The sequence below is a fragment of the Notolabrus celidotus genome, chromosome 13 (assembly GCF_009762535.1).
Source record: "Notolabrus celidotus isolate fNotCel1 chromosome 13, fNotCel1.pri, whole genome shotgun sequence".
Lineage (NCBI taxonomy): Eukaryota > Metazoa > Chordata > Actinopteri > Labriformes > Labridae > Notolabrus > Notolabrus celidotus.
Window position 1 is genome coordinate 6,881,537 of NC_048284.1, and position 15,501 is coordinate 6,897,037.

The window sequence follows — 15,501 nt, forward strand, 5'->3', positions numbered from 1 at the left end:
ACCAAGAGATGTGGAGACTCGAGACCCAGAGCTCTCTAGAGAGGAGCACGCTCATCCTACGGCAAAAAGCAACTTTTGAGGAGTGGGTGAATGTACAGCGAGCTGACTGACGAGTTATCACGCTACATTAAAATGACTGTCATGGAAGATGAAACCGATGTTCTTGGCTGGTTGAAGATCAACAGACCATCCTACCCAAAACTTGCAAAATTAGCCAGACCAGTAATGAATAATGTCGGGGGAGTCGGGCTGTAAACGGGTTTGGGCTCTAAAAAAACATGGTTGGACGGGTTCGGGCAGAATTCTGTTGGGGTCGGGTCTAACTTTTCAGGCCCGCGTACAGCTCTACTTCAGACTGTCCAGTTTTCTGCCTACTCTTTCTTATTGAGAAAAATAAACGCGTGTATTCGATCAGGTGTCAGCCAGGAGCGCAACCGGGTCATAATCAGTCCAGCTGCAGAAAAGCTCTGACGGCTCTGATGTTGCTGCTCTGCAAACATAGCGTACTAGCAATTCCCACCAGTCTATTGAATTTGTATCTAAAGGTTGGGAAATGTCATGTTTAAAGTTGTCAACCTTCATGTTGTTGGCAGCAGTTGCGTATTGATCCTCTTATAAAAGCGGAGATCTGAAGCTTTGCGGTAGCCACCAGCTGAGCATCTCCACTGTCCGCAACACCTTTAACAGCTGATTCACATCGAAACATTCTTTAAACTTAAAACACCTCCCTGATAGATGAATGTAATATGAGACCACATGATGTTCCACGTGATGGAATATTGGAAACAAAAATGTGTTTTGAGTAATGTCTCAATTAATCAATAATCGATTAATTGTGCATCCCTAATAGATATCTAGAAGTTGTGGAGCAGATGCTAGACTAGTTGCACTGAAATAAACCCAAAATGTAAATGTCTGTACTGATGATAAAATAGGTAATGGTCACTATAAAGCTCTCAAAATTATGCAGCAAAATCTAAATATGTATGGAAGACAAGATGCATTTATCATTTGGATAGGTTTTGACCTTTATATCTACATACATAAACATTTCTGAATAAAGAAAAGACATTCAAACACATTAAGGCACAACACATCATGACGCACATTCTCAGCCCCCCACCCAAAATTACAAAAATCCAGAGAACAAAAACCCCCAAAGTATAGTTCCCTTCCCTTGAACATAATATCCACCACTGCCCTTTAAGTTTATTGTCAATAATTTACACAAGTTTCTGCCACAGTCTGCATTGATGTGTTGTGATTATACCACCAGGAAGAAAACACTTAAAAAAAGCAGCTGTTGTCCTTGCACACATAACGCTGCCTGTACAGAGAAGCCCTCGTTAACTGAAGATCATTTTTCCAGAACAACCCAAACATCCTCCTGGGCCAGGGAAGGTTTTAGCCTTTTCAGGGCTTTCAGTCCGCTACAGCTGCAAGGAGGGTCATTTTCACAGCAGTCTGTTCCCAGCGTCAGGGCCAGGCAGGCTGAGCTGGGTACTCGAAATCATCTCTTCACCCTCCCAAAGTTCTGTTCTTCATTTTCCACCTCTCCTTTGCTTCTTAAGACCATTCAGAGTTTGTAAATCCAGACGCTCAAAAATCAAGACAAAAAAAGAAATCACAAAAACAGTTGCAGTGTGTTGTTTGTTCTTAAATAGTTATACAAAAGAAGGAGGCTGCCTGGCTGATCATGTCCATGGTAACATTGCATGAGTCCATATTGCTAGAACAGTTACAGGTACTCAAACTCCAGTGCTTGGTGAAGTGCCAGCAGGTCAGAGTGGCTGGATATCCTCCAGAAAGGCATGTTGTGCTGCGGAGTGAGAACACACGTTAATACTAGCTGTACAGTTTCATGCAGCACACCACCACCTAAAGTCATGCAAGCTACACTACTGTAGCTTGGAGCAGCTTGTTCTGCAAAAGCACTGCAAACAAAATCCATGCGATCATTATGCTTCAAGGAGGAGTTCAACACTTTGGGGGGAAAAATGCTTCCTGCTGCCTAAATGAGATAATTAGGTTGAGATGACACAATTCTCCCATTTGCCCTTTTTATTAGGCCACAAGAAGCTTTTAGTCTAGCTTAGGTTTAAATCTGATTATAGAAAAAGTCTGTATTACAATATTAACATTGAAAAAAATTAATGGTTTGGGGCACATGCTCCAATCAAAGACTACAATTTTATTTTAGTCTTGACAAGAAAACTGAGTTATTGTTGACAGTGGCGACAGGTTTTTAATTTCAATCTGTGGAAAGCCAACATGACCAAGAATAACCCAGTGAGCACAAATTGAGATTTCAGCATTGCACTTTGTATTTTCACAATTTTCAGCTGGCTAAAATACGGTTATGGTAACGTTGATAAAATGAAAACACGTTTTTATTTAGGATTCTGATAAATTGTTCGTTTGGGCGACGGATATGCTTATCGTACATTTATCCAAAGTAATTTTACGGCTGTATTTGCATCCTGTCAGTGCAAAATCATTATTTAAACAAGTTTTATTTTTCATTACAAAATGTATATATATCGCCTATGCATCACACCTTACAAACTGCGTGGCTTAATGACCCCTGATGGGACACTTTAAGGTAAAAAATAATTAAGCTACTAGTTGTACATGACTGGCTTCGTGAGCTAAGGTAGTGGGTTTAAATCAAGCAGCAATCTCCAGTCTCAAAATATGAAGCCAATGCGGAAGTGTTATAAACTGCAGTTCATTGAGTGGCCACTTGAGGCTGGTTGCAGAAACACCGGAAACCCCATACACACCCATTCCAAAGACGATCTTTACAGCAGAAATAAACATGTTTACAGCCTGGTACAAAAACGGCTTTGGTCTGAAAAGCTCATTTCTCTATCGGCACATGCTGTACGGAGGGGTGATTTTTTTTTATAGCGTGTCAGTTCGGGAAGATAATAGGATGACGAGTTTTGCCCAATTAAGGACATGGTTGACTTGACTGACAGGAACACTGTAGCTGTTGGCGAGGAGGCTCAAACTCCGCCGCTTCTTTACACTAGCTCGCCAGAAGTTAGGTTGAATTCAGTATTTCCATTAAGGCAGTTGTCGACGATTGGCTTCAAAACAGCGCTTCAGGAACAGATGGGTGACGTCACGGATACTACGTCCATTATTTAGACAGTCTATGGTTTAAATCCAATTGTTGGTGACTGATTTACTGTAATATGAGATTAAACTTGTAAGTTGCACTTCATATATGTGCGTGTAAATGTGTAAAGAAACTTGTGACAAGCTAGTCTTAACGCTTAACGATTAATCAGCATCTATAAATGGACATTTAGCGAACTTTTGAACCCATTTTCAACATTTTTCAACAGTGACAAAATACATTTTTTCTTTTTTCAATGAAAAAATATGCTCTGAGAAACGTCTTGAACGGCCAAAATAAGCTAGGCTAATGCTACCGGCTGATTAGCTAACATTTTATCCAATATAACGTTTACATCGGAGGGAAAACAGCAGTCGTTATAAACAACCAGTAAGTATAACAAGTATTTCATTGAAGTAATTATAGGTTGAACATTGTGCTTAAAATGTGCTGACCATAAGTTTCTGTATTGTATATTTTATTTATAAAAGATACTAGGTATGCAACTCAGTAAGCAGTAACTTAAAGTTGTGTTTGAATGGGTTTCTTTGAACTTCAGTCGTAAGACCTAAACTCAAACGGATTAAAACACAGCATTATTTTATAAATGTGTGAAGTTATTTCAGTTTTTTTCTTACAACTGAAAGCAAATTTAATTTAAGGCATTGCTGTTAATAAAGCCAGGTAATCATAATGTTGATCAGTGTGGCTTCACTGTAATATACATGTTAAATTGACTGACTGTAATTGTGTCCATGTAATTGACAAAATTAATGTATTAAGCTTAAAGACACTATTTTTGGCTGCTACCAGCAGCCAAAAATAGCTGGTAGCATACATTTTCAAGCTAGCAAGCTGCTGTACTCATCATCATCTCATCTCATTCAGCATGAAAGCAAATTTCCCACAATGTCAAACTCCTCCATTGACTAGTCCGGCACCCAGCGTTAAGACTGAAACCCAAAGATGGAGAAAAGATGGAATATTTATTCATTTCTCCGCACTAATGGTTGACTAAATCACTACTCGTTTTTTTTTTCATGTTAGATTCTTCTTTTTCTTTAAGAAAAAGTAACATTCACAAACCACACTGAATAAAAACCATCATTATTGCTCTAAACAAAGATTATTCAAAGCTTAACCACTGTGTACATTTAGGCAGCCTTTTTATTTCAAAGTTTAAACATGGCAAAAATCAGGTCAATTTTTTACTTGAATGATCCGAGTCAATAACTGTAAATTAAAAAATATTAGCTAAGAAAATTTGGTTCAACTGACTTTTAGGAGTAGGTGCAAAATGTACATTTGAATCTTGAATGTTAATTCACAAAGAGCTGTGGTCAAAAGGCTCCTGCTACTCCATAAAAAATGGGAAAAAGCAACAGCAAGTAGAACAGAAAAAACCAAAGGCCAACACAAAACCTCTACAGCAAAGAAAGGCAGGCTTCGTCCAATCAGAGCTCACACTGTGAGGAGGAGGCGGGGTCACAGTGAGGCCGGGTGTCCATTACCTTTTTGGCCGCCTGCTCCTCTTCCACACCGTCCCCAACTACAACATACACTACTTTCCTGCCAAACCTTTGCATTATGCGTTCAAAGCAACTCTCTTTTCCTGCAAAAAAACAAATAAACAAGGGGGAGGAAGGAGGGGTCACATGGTCAGAGGGGTCAAAGTTCAGAAGCTGTTTGTTTACCTGGCTGGCTGCATGCTCTTCATCCTTCCCATCGCCAACCACAACATATGTAATGTTAGTGCCAAAGCGGGAGACTATACGTTCAAAACAGCTCTCTTTGCCTGGAGACAAACAGACGGCTTTCACAGGGTTTTCATTTGTTTACATGGAAATCAAACACATGAGGAGGCACGGCTGTGTGCATCAGAGACTCGCATACAGACGGTTATCCTTTAACATAAAGCTGGGCGATGATCCTGACAACCACAGCTGCCCTCTGAAGAGTTTATGATCATATTCTATGCAAATACGATCATATTAAGCTATCATTTTCGGCTTTGACTTAATGCCTATTGAAAAGTTATATCTCAAAACGGTTGTATACTTTTTAAGTTGTTTTCTTTTTCTACATTTGACCGTTTATTATGACCTTTAAGTTACTTTTTATATAAGGTCAACAAATTATTTACTCAATAATTTAACCATAAACATTACCAAATGCAAGCAAAAGCAAGAATACCACCTAAGGTAGAGGAACATCCTGGTATTTCCGGCATAATTCATATCTCCAGCATCTTTCGGGACTATAGACGGCATTAAAAGATGGCTGACACAACCACTCCAGAAAGTGAAGCCACAACTTTTAGAGCTCCCCTTGGCGATTGGCTGCAGTATAGGTCTGCCATTACAACAGATTGAACATGGGTCAAACTATGAAATTATAAGATGTCAAATTCTACCCAATATGCTTCCTGTCATAAGAGTTAGTTGTTACTTTGTTAATGTACGTGTTTTAATGAGTTATTTGATGCTAAAAAAAAGGGGGTGTGACATCATGATTGACAGCTCTTAGTCTTTACAGGACTAGCTAAGTAGAGGAGGAACAGTGAGAGAAATGAAAGGTAACACTAACTCAAGAGTCACTGAAATCTCTATAACACTGATTTTCAACCTCAAGTCAACACAAGAATCGGATCTGCTGTGGACTGTACTAACCTAAGGGACCCTTTATGTGTTAAGGTTGAATTAAATGTGTGTTTTTTGGTGTGTGTCATCAATCCTTCTGGGCATGGTTTGGCATCAAAATACATCACCAGCGTGGTTTGTCTGCGCCCGTATAGTTTGGCTCTACTTTTTTATAATGGGAGGACATGAAGGTGTGCGCCATCCATCTCTATATACAATCAGTGATTGGGATTAGGGTTGCAAAGGGGTGGAAAGTTTCTGGTAAATTTCCATGGGAAGTTAAGCTGGGGAATTTTGGAAATATTCCAAATTGGAAACTTTCCATGGGAATTGAGGATAATTTCATGGAAAGGTATCATATCCAAGCATAAATATTTGTTTTATTATAAGCAGACATCCATCCAAAATAGAAATCTTCTGTGCATGTGATGGAGGAATGCACAGTGCATGTAGGGGGGCGTGGTCTCAATAGCCCTGTAGTAAGCAGTGTGCTATGTGCATGTGATTGAGGAATAGCATTGATATTCAACATCACTTGCAAGAAATCACATGAAATGTGGTTGTTTTAGTCAGGATTATGCTAAAATACATTTTCCCCAACTATATTTAAATTACCTATTAAGAGCCAACCTTCAATTTAATAAATTCCTGGTATATTCTCATAAATTCCCATTAATTCCCATGGAAAGTTTCCAACTTTGAAAATTCCTGGAATTTTGCAACCCTAATTGGGATACAGTTAATCTTCTTCAGTCAATAGAGAAGTATCGGCATTATAATGCAGCCACAATGTCTGTTTGGGGTCAGTGTAGTTCTTGTCTCCTTGGAGTAAGTTCTAATTGAGCTGGAAGGTCAACTGCACAAAAATTTCACGATACATAAAAACAATTAACTGGGGCGCTGGTGGCCTAGCGGTCTAAGGCTATCGCAGAGGTCGCCGGATCTACTCCTGGCCGTGACCGTTTGCAATTGCTGCATGTCTCCCCCCACTCTCTACTCCCCACATTTCCTGTCTCTCTACAGCTGTCCTTTTAATAAAGGCTAATATGCCCCAAAATATATCTTGAAAAAAAGAAAAAAAAATTTACTGAATGCCAAAAACATGTCATGAAAAAAAGTAAAACCTAGAAACATTCACAAAATTTAGAAATATGTCATGAATGGCAAAGACAGCTCTCTGAAATCCAGAAACATTTCACAATAATAAAAAATATTTCAGGAAACAGAATAAATATTGTACAAAATTAAAAATAAAACATGAAGTATTTTGGGAAATGTCTTATCCTATCATTAAATGTTTTATTGCATTCATGAAATATTTGTGCGTTTGAACTTCAGGGCCACCGTAGATTCAGCAGCATTATCCAGAAGCACTATCCAGATTAATATGAACTCCTTAAAAATGTAACTTTCTCTTCCTCTCTTTCTCACAAACATGAGACAAAATGAATCATACTGTAACTGAAACATTCCCTCACGGTAGTTTAATGAACCTGAGCCAAACTAAACTTAAAGTTTTTGTATCATAAGAGAACAAGACTTCAGTAACACATGGAGAAGATGAATGAACCATCATCAAGAGCAACAGAATATACACAACCTTTGAACCGGTGAGATGCTGTAAGTCAAATACACAGTCAACTATGACGTTATCACTTCACTTCCATGTAACATTATTCCTGTCAACATTGCATCATTTTTACAGCTTACCTATTTTCGTTGCGCTGTAGATATTCTCGATGGGGAAAACAGATCCCAGACTATATAAGAGAACTTTAGCCAGCGCCGGTATGAGCTGCGTCGTGGTCACCAACACATTTACACAGTTACTCCTGTAACGGGAGGCACACAGAGAGCAGAGCGTGTTAGTAACAGGAGGAGTTTTCCATGGATGAAAGAGAGTACAGCTCTGACACAAACGGTCACCTGGAGCTGATGATGGACAGGGACTTCAGCGCGTGGGTGAGCCAGGAGTCGGTCAGAGCCTCCACCTCAGCTCTGAGCTGCAGCCAGGCGTCTCTTTTAGCAGGACCCAGCAGGCCTAAAACACAGCACCACATTACACCAGCTATTAAATTTACACGGGTAAAGCAGGAAAGGTAGAGATGAAATGTAGTCTAATGTGATCGAACATCAAATAATGTCCCTGATGTTATTAAGAAAAGGAAAATCTACCACATATTTTGTGCCTAATAGTTTAATAGCTTTCATAAACGGGGGGCTGAATGGAGAGTTTAGATATCCTACTGTCTGGGGTCGTTTTCACTTCAGTAACAATAAAATTCAGAAGGAAACACTACATATATTTCTAAATTAAACATGAGATTGAGCTATTTTAAATAATTATTCTAGAATTAGCAGAAAAGGTGTGTCCAGATCTGCCAACATAAAACAGCAATTATGGAATCTCTTTTACCGCCACACGGTTTACTGACTTTATAAAAGCAGATTTGATTGTTGTTCATATTTGTATTCATGCATACAGTGTATAATGTACACTGATATGCATGATTCAACTCTCAAGAATGCAGCAACCAGTTTCAGTTATCTCTCATCTTCAGTCTATTAAAACAGGGGTTCCCAAAGTGGGGGGTCGCCAGACACTAATTGGGGGACGCAAGATTATCTTTTTTGTAAGTAATCTAAAATTTCATTTCCTGCCATTACTGTAAGCATATTTTTTAAAAAGTAATTCATTTAGAAATAAAACCTTTTAAATACATTTTTTCATTAGTTTTCTGCCTTTCTGTCTTTATTTAATTTGTATTCATCTACTCAGTTTTATTGATTTTTTTTAGCCTTAGTTTTATTTTTCAACTCTTATCCTTACCCTTTTTAAATCTGTTTATTTTAACTATTTGTATTCTTAATTTTGATGCTTTAACGTATTTTAATTGCACATATTTTATTTCTGGCGTGCATTAGTCTTTATTTTATTATATGTTATTCTTATTTAACATTTTTATTATTATTATTTTTAATAATATTATTATCTTCCCCTAATATATCTTGCCATTGTTTTATTTCTGCTTCTTTCTTGTTTTTCAATCCCTGTAAAGCACTTTGGGTTGCCTTTGATTTGTATGAAAGGTGCTATATAAATAAAGTTTGATTGATTGATTTCTTTAGATGACTCTAAGGAGGACTCCTAAGGTTTGGGGTTAGCGTTAGGGTTTGTTTACAGTTAATTATCAAAAGCATCAGCAGCAGCGGTTGATTCATAACAGCACAGGAAACACAGATACATGTGCATGTAGGTGGCTTCTTTTCTGCAGACTCATTAAATCAAGTATGAAGCTACATTTAATCACTACGAGGGACAATGGGGGTCGCAAGTCTTTGCCACCTATATTTTGGGGGTTGTGGTCCGAAAAGTTTGGGAACCCCTGTTTTAAAACACTGAAAACAAAATGGTAAATGGACTTATACTTATAGTGCTTTTCTAGTCTTTCTGACCACTCAAAGCGCTTTTGCACTACTCGTCACATTCACCCATTCACACCACATTCACTCACTGATGGTAGAGGCTGCTATATAGTTAGGGACCATCTGTATTAGCTAATCTCATTCATACACATTCACACACCGCTGAACAACAGCAGGGTTTAGTGTCTTGCTCAAGGACACTTCGGCATGTGACTGCAGGAGAGATCTAACTGCCAACCTTTCAACTGATGGACGACCGACTCTTCCAACTGAGCCACAGCCGCCCAAAATCAATAACAACATTACATAGAAATACTTTTGGTTGCTATTTCACTCTGAAATTATTGAGGCTGGAGATAACACAGTTTGGAGAGTTATGAATCCCCTGTCCGAAATAAATGGACAAATAGAGCAAGCTTATTGTTTTGGGTAATAATTAAATAATTAAAATTAAAATCAACTTGGCTTTTCTTTTCTCCTCTCTGTCACTCTAGTTTCCAGCAAACAGCCGTCACACTGGCTTACCCCCGACATTGTTTTTGTACGTGCTATACATCTCTTTGACTCGTCGGTAGCGGAAGGCCAGCTTCCTCATCCAGTCGACCCCGCCGCGGACGCCCGTAGCCAGGCACAGGTTGGCGCTGGTTGCAGCTGCATGGAAGCCATCAGTTGCAAAACTGTAAGTACTGTCAATAATAATGATATGTTTTATTTACAACATTTGCTCCGGTAGAAGAGAAAGATCAAATGTTTGTTTTGAATATCCAACACCATAAATGTAAATGCAATGTCGTTATATGTGAAACAAAAGCTTTTTTCTTTAACTGATACACATTCATCCGTAAATATGAAGAAGGGTAAACAAACACTTTATTTGTGATTTATCAACATTAAAACCATTTTCACTTAAAAAGTTAAAATTGTGAGGATATTTAGAGATTGTAAAGAGTTAAATCCTCACCCTAAGTCCTGGCCATTGTCGTCCGAGGACACATCATCAATATGAACCTGGTCGCACTCCTGTAAACAAACACAGACAGACACACATAAACACAAACATCTTTAACTTCATCAAGAGTTACAGCAGCAGGTGTACAACAACAAACTCACTAAGACATACTTTGAAAAACTAGAATGATTCACATTTATTTTAAACAGTAAACTAAACCTTTAAAAAATAATCAGCATGCAGCACTTCCAGTAAATAGTGTGTAGTTTCTCTTTGCACCACTAGAGGGCAGTAGTAGTACTTAAATGAATGACAGCCGTTCTCTTTGTAGAAACTTGCAAGAAAAGCTCCAAACCCTTTGAGTTGAACATACTCCTGAAAACTTCAGATGTGTCTGATGTGTTTGTGTCTCACCTCCAGGTCATTGAAGAATAAGTGTGTGTCAGCCAAGTTGAAGATCATCTCCTCCATCCTCAAACCCAGCGTGACCGCCATGGGAGGGTCCTGATGGGAGAAGAAGAGGACACGGCGTGTCATCAGAAATACAACAGGTCATTGTCTTCAATCACTGGGGTAGGTTTTTACTTTCTCTGTCACTTCCTCCATCCCCCGCTAAATAAACTTTCAGTTTTACACACCTACTTCCCCCAAATCCACCCCCCTTCACCCAACTCCCCCTCCTTCCAGTTGGTACACTCCACTCATCAGAGCAGATGCTGACAGACAGGTTGCACTTGTTCTGTCCCATCAACATTCCTCATACTTGGTCTTGGTTGGTGTTTGTGTGTCTGTGTGTCTGTGTGTGTGTGTGTGTGTGTGTGTGTGTGTGTGTGTGTGTGTGTGTGTGTGTGTGTGTGTGTGTGTGTGTGAGAGAGAGTGTGGAGGGGGGTTGCAGAGAGGATGAGTGTGTGTTTTTATGTGTGTATTAAAGAGTGTGTAACCTCAACGAGAGATGCTTGGAGTGTATGTGGTATGTGAATGGTTTGTGTGTGTGTGTGTGTGTGTGTGTGTGTGTGTGTGATAGAGAGTGTTTGCGCTGCCAGCTCAGGGCTCAGCTGCAAAAACCATCATCAGTGATAGGTCAGAGAGGGATGACAGCTTGCAGCGCGATTCGCTGACGCCGTCAGACGACCAGAATAGAAAGAAAGTAACTGAAAGGAGAGTGAAAGTGAGTGAGCGAGGCAGAGAGAGAGAGAAAGAGAGAGAGAGAGAGACAGAGGGGGGGGGGGAAGAGATTGACAGAATTTCTGACTGTGAGAAAGTGTAAAGAAACAGAGAGTGAGTGCTCTATTATGTTCTCCAAAACTTAACAGCCATTAAAAACCATAGCTGCAATTTTTTTTTTTTACAGCGTTTCTTTTCCTGTCCCTCAGAAACCAAAGGCGCTGGAGTTTGTCTGTCAGGTAATGATTATGTTGGCTGATATCCAGAGGAGCGTCACGGACATCAGAGTGTGCTGAAATGAGTTACCTCTCTTCATGATGTTTTATTTGGCTTTTTTTCAACACCAAAGAAAGCTGAAGTATTTTTTTTCTGCCATATTCTTCTCCAGAAAATGTAATCGAACACAGATAAGTGGAAATATTTAAAGGGAAGCTGGAAACAATTCCAAGTCTCATTATGATGATTATCTTTGATTTAAATAACTCCAACAGATCAGTGTGTGAAAGATGTGCCTTCTCATTAAAAATGGGAACACTGTAAAAAACCCATAAACCCTTTAAGCCTCTATGAGAGCTGCACATGGGTCTTGTAGTTGCTATGTCAACACTGTAAACACTATTTTGAGCGAGGTGTGAACAGACACAGCTGCCACTGTATTTCTTCAGGGCACTGGTGGCAGATGAGGTGAAAAAATGCTTGTAAAATTATTTTAGGGGCAGGTATTCGACCCCCATCTTATCTTTTTTTATGCTAATGCTAGGTCAGCTTACACTGACTTAAGCGACCTAAGATTACCTCGAGGTTTTTAAGATCCTGTGAGGAGTTTGTAGCTGCTGTTATTATTTTGTTATAACATACTACTTGCACATGTACAAGAAAAAATCTGCCTGATCTTATTTGTCCATTGGGGGCATCAAAGTCAAAGCAAACCAAAAGTTCCTTACTGCAGCTTTAATAAAGATCAATATTTTAAGAAAACTCATAACTCATTTGACATATTTCACAAATGTAAGTAGTTATTTCATTGAAAGGAAAAAGAAGTATTGCACACATTTCGTTCTCTTGATATTCAATATTTCTTGATCGTTAAAACAAAAAAACCCAAGTTGAATTACCTAAAAGGATGCCCGTGTTCTTGTTTTCATACACACACAGAAATTTACAACTCAACAGGGCATTTTTTTATAGCCATTCAATACCAAATGCCAAACATTAAATTCCACGGCCGCAGCTCAAATAGGAAGTACATCAGTGCCCACAAACTCGATCTGTAAAACGCCTGGGCTTAGAACGCTGCGTGCAGTGCCAGCTTTTGTTCAGCTGCCAAACAAGAACATCAGAACGGACTCTGCAGGCTGCAGAGCGGGAAGCAGAGCGTGCACAGGGCAAGGCTGGTGGTGGCCTCTGCGGTGCCCATAGGAAACAACGTCACCCAATAAAAAACCTGCAGGCTCGGCCACATAGGAAGATCCAAGATCAGAGCCAGGAGCTGTTAAACAAAGGGGACTATAACACTGTGTTTAAAGACCACCAAATATGTTTACAGTGACATCTGGAGCTTGTGTCAGTGTGACAACTCAGATGTTAGATTGTGATGAACTGATGTAAACATTTGTTATCATTTTTGGGGTCGTCTTCATTAATTTACCAAAACATTCCTCAAGTATTTGAAGTAAAGTCAGAATATACTGAGGGAAACTGAGCTAAATAACTATACCTCTGTACGTCAGTCATTTCAAAGTAAAGGCGTGGGTTTGTTTTCAGAGATAGAGTTTAAAGCAAAATATTATGTTAAATATATATATTTTTTAACCTTTATTTAACCAGATGAGACCCATTGAGATCAAGACCTCATTTACAAGGGCGACCTGGCCAAGAGGTCAGCAGCACACGTCAAAAAAAAGATAGCACAACTCAACAGCATGGAGCATATGTACAGACAGTATGTAGGGGCAATCAATAATTTAAAAGTGCAACTTATTTTTATATAAAGTGCAATTTGTGATTACAAAACAACATTTAAAAACACAGGCACTGTTCTGGGGTCTTTCATTTAAGATGGACCCAAAGGCATTCAGTGAGATAAGATCTGACAGATTCAAATCCTTCTGGAGGAAATTGTCATATTATGAATATTAGAGCTGTGTTATAGAAGAAAATAATTAGATATTTAGAGAATAAAGTCAGAATTATATCAGAGCAAAGTCATCATGTTAGGCTTAGGATTTTACTTTGGAGGTGAAGACCAGAACAGAGCAGCTAGCCGCCTGCAGCCTGAATTAAAAAGAGGAAAATGGAGCTTCTAGGTTTCATCAATAACTGAATAATCAATCTTTCAGCACATCAGTAAGCACCTGAAGCTTTGCTAAAGAAAGGCAGACTGTGCTTGCCACTGTTGCCGCTGCTTGTCCTCAGCTTTGGAGTATAACTTCACAAGATGATCCACTGTTTGCATTTTAGAGCAGGTAGCTGTCTGCCCTTCTGATATGCTCCTGTATGTTATTTAAAATTTAAATTAATCATAACCTTTGATAACAAACTCTTTCTCATAAAATTACAACTTTTTTTTTACCACAAAATTACGACTTTATTCACCTTAATTTACGACTTAGTTCTTTTAAAAAAGGTGATATTTCTTTATTACTTTACTACAGACTGGAGTTTGGATGAGGACTGGTTCATCATAAAGACTTTTGCACATGGAAAGACTGACCGAGCTGCTGAAGACTCTGAACTTGACTTCATGTCGTTGGTTTGTGTCCTGTATGAAGAGAATTGATGCTACTGTGGGGATTAACCACTGGACACCAGCCGTCTGGGCTCACGTGATCTGAACTTTGGTACAAAAAAAAGGCATTTGACGCAGAGGTTGCACAAAAAATGGAAAAAGTTTGATCTGTTTGTAAATTTGGAAAGAGACTAGTTTGAATGAAGAAGATGCAAAAGGAAAATACTTTGCCAAAGACTCATGGGAATATATTTTTAGCATTTTTATTTGAAATGAAAGTAGGTTGTTTTTTAACCATTTAGCACTCAAGCGCTTTGTTTATTTTTTTAACACTGCAATTCCTTTGTTTTCAATTTACTTCTCTAGTCTCCTAAATTTACAACTTCAATCTCATAAATTCTGAGCTTTTTTATGGTAAATTCCCACATTTTATCTCAAAAATGTATGACTTTTCTGATCATTCCTTTCACATTAAGATTATCATCGTCTGAATTTTTTTTCGCTTTCCAAACAAACCTAAACAAAGACGTGAGATTCTACTTTTTTAAAGCTGTGAATGGTTTCTGCAGCTCTTCCTAAGAAAGCTGCACACTGACCTCACAAGCTCCAAAAATCACAGCTGCCTGGATGAAGCCTGTGAGTCACAGAAAAGGGTAAAAAAGTCCACAGACGACTCGCTGCAGGAATACTTGTGGGGATTATCAAGAGGATGAGGTTTCAGTCATAAACCCACCATTTGGCCACTTTTGACTTATTTTTTAAAAAGTTGGACCTAAGTGAGGAGATTCATCAGCCTTCATTCAATCAGCATCAGACCCGTGTTATCCCAGCTGTAATCTGGTTCTCCACTTTAGCAGACCCAGAGAGGATGGAGGGATTTACCCTGACTTAAAATACAATAATAACAAACAAGTGAAGGCAGCATGATGATCTTACCTTGCCGTATTTCTGTGCGTAGGAGCCTGTGAGCAGGGAGTGGAAGACGATGATTGTCTCGTCGAGGTCCCACACGAACACCCTCTGCAGGAGGAAAAAAAGGGACACGATGAGAAACACAAGCATCCATCTTTTTATTCAGATTTATGTGTGGTCCAAACTCTCCTCTGCTGTGTTTTGGGATCAAGTGGATGAAATCAAAGAGAATACCACTTATCCTCTGAGATTTAAACGGGATATGATCAGTTGCGCTGTCAGCGGGTGTTTTCTGGTCCCTTACCTCCAGGTCGCTGTCAGGCGGAGGGGACGGGTTGTTTTTGCGGCCTCGACCTCGCGACTTGGATCCCCCGCTCCTGCAGGCTCGGTCGTCCAGTTCTTTGATGGGCGTGGAGGGGCTTTGAACCGTATCGAAATCCCCTGAGAGTGCATGCAAACAGAAGATTTGAAACCTTTTTAAAATGTGGAACTATCAAATGTTGCTCTCGGACTATATTTACTACATAAAAGCAACAGTAATGACGCGGTTTGAGCCGGT

At 39.2% G+C, this 15,501-nt stretch overlaps 1 protein-coding gene across 3 annotated transcripts in view; it reads right to left on the minus strand.

Moving 5' to 3' along the window:
• Nucleotides 1-1,003: 1,003 nt before the first annotated feature.
• eya4 (EYA transcriptional coactivator and phosphatase 4) overlaps nt 1,004-15,501 on the minus strand; it is a 64,867-nt gene continuing 50,369 nt past the window's right edge. For 2 of the 3 annotated variants that reach the window (XM_034700008.1, XM_034700007.1), the window contains 9 exons: nt 15,247-15,383; nt 14,967-15,050; nt 10,553-10,642; nt 10,151-10,209; nt 9,715-9,875; nt 7,690-7,804; nt 7,474-7,595; nt 4,819-4,919; nt 1,004-1,819 (listed from right to left, as the gene is read on the minus strand). In XM_034700008.1, coding sequence (XP_034555899.1) covers nt 1,739-1,819; nt 4,819-4,919; nt 7,474-7,595; nt 7,690-7,804; nt 9,715-9,875; nt 10,151-10,209; nt 10,553-10,642; nt 14,967-15,050; nt 15,247-15,383 — 950 coding nt within the window. In that variant the 3' untranslated portion in view covers nt 1,004-1,738. Of the gene's footprint in view, nt 1,820-4,818; nt 4,920-7,211; nt 7,382-7,473; nt 7,596-7,689; nt 7,805-9,714; nt 9,876-10,150; nt 10,210-10,552; nt 10,643-14,966; nt 15,051-15,246; nt 15,384-15,501 lie in introns of those variants that run through there. The other variant, XM_034700009.1, reaches the window with a different exon arrangement.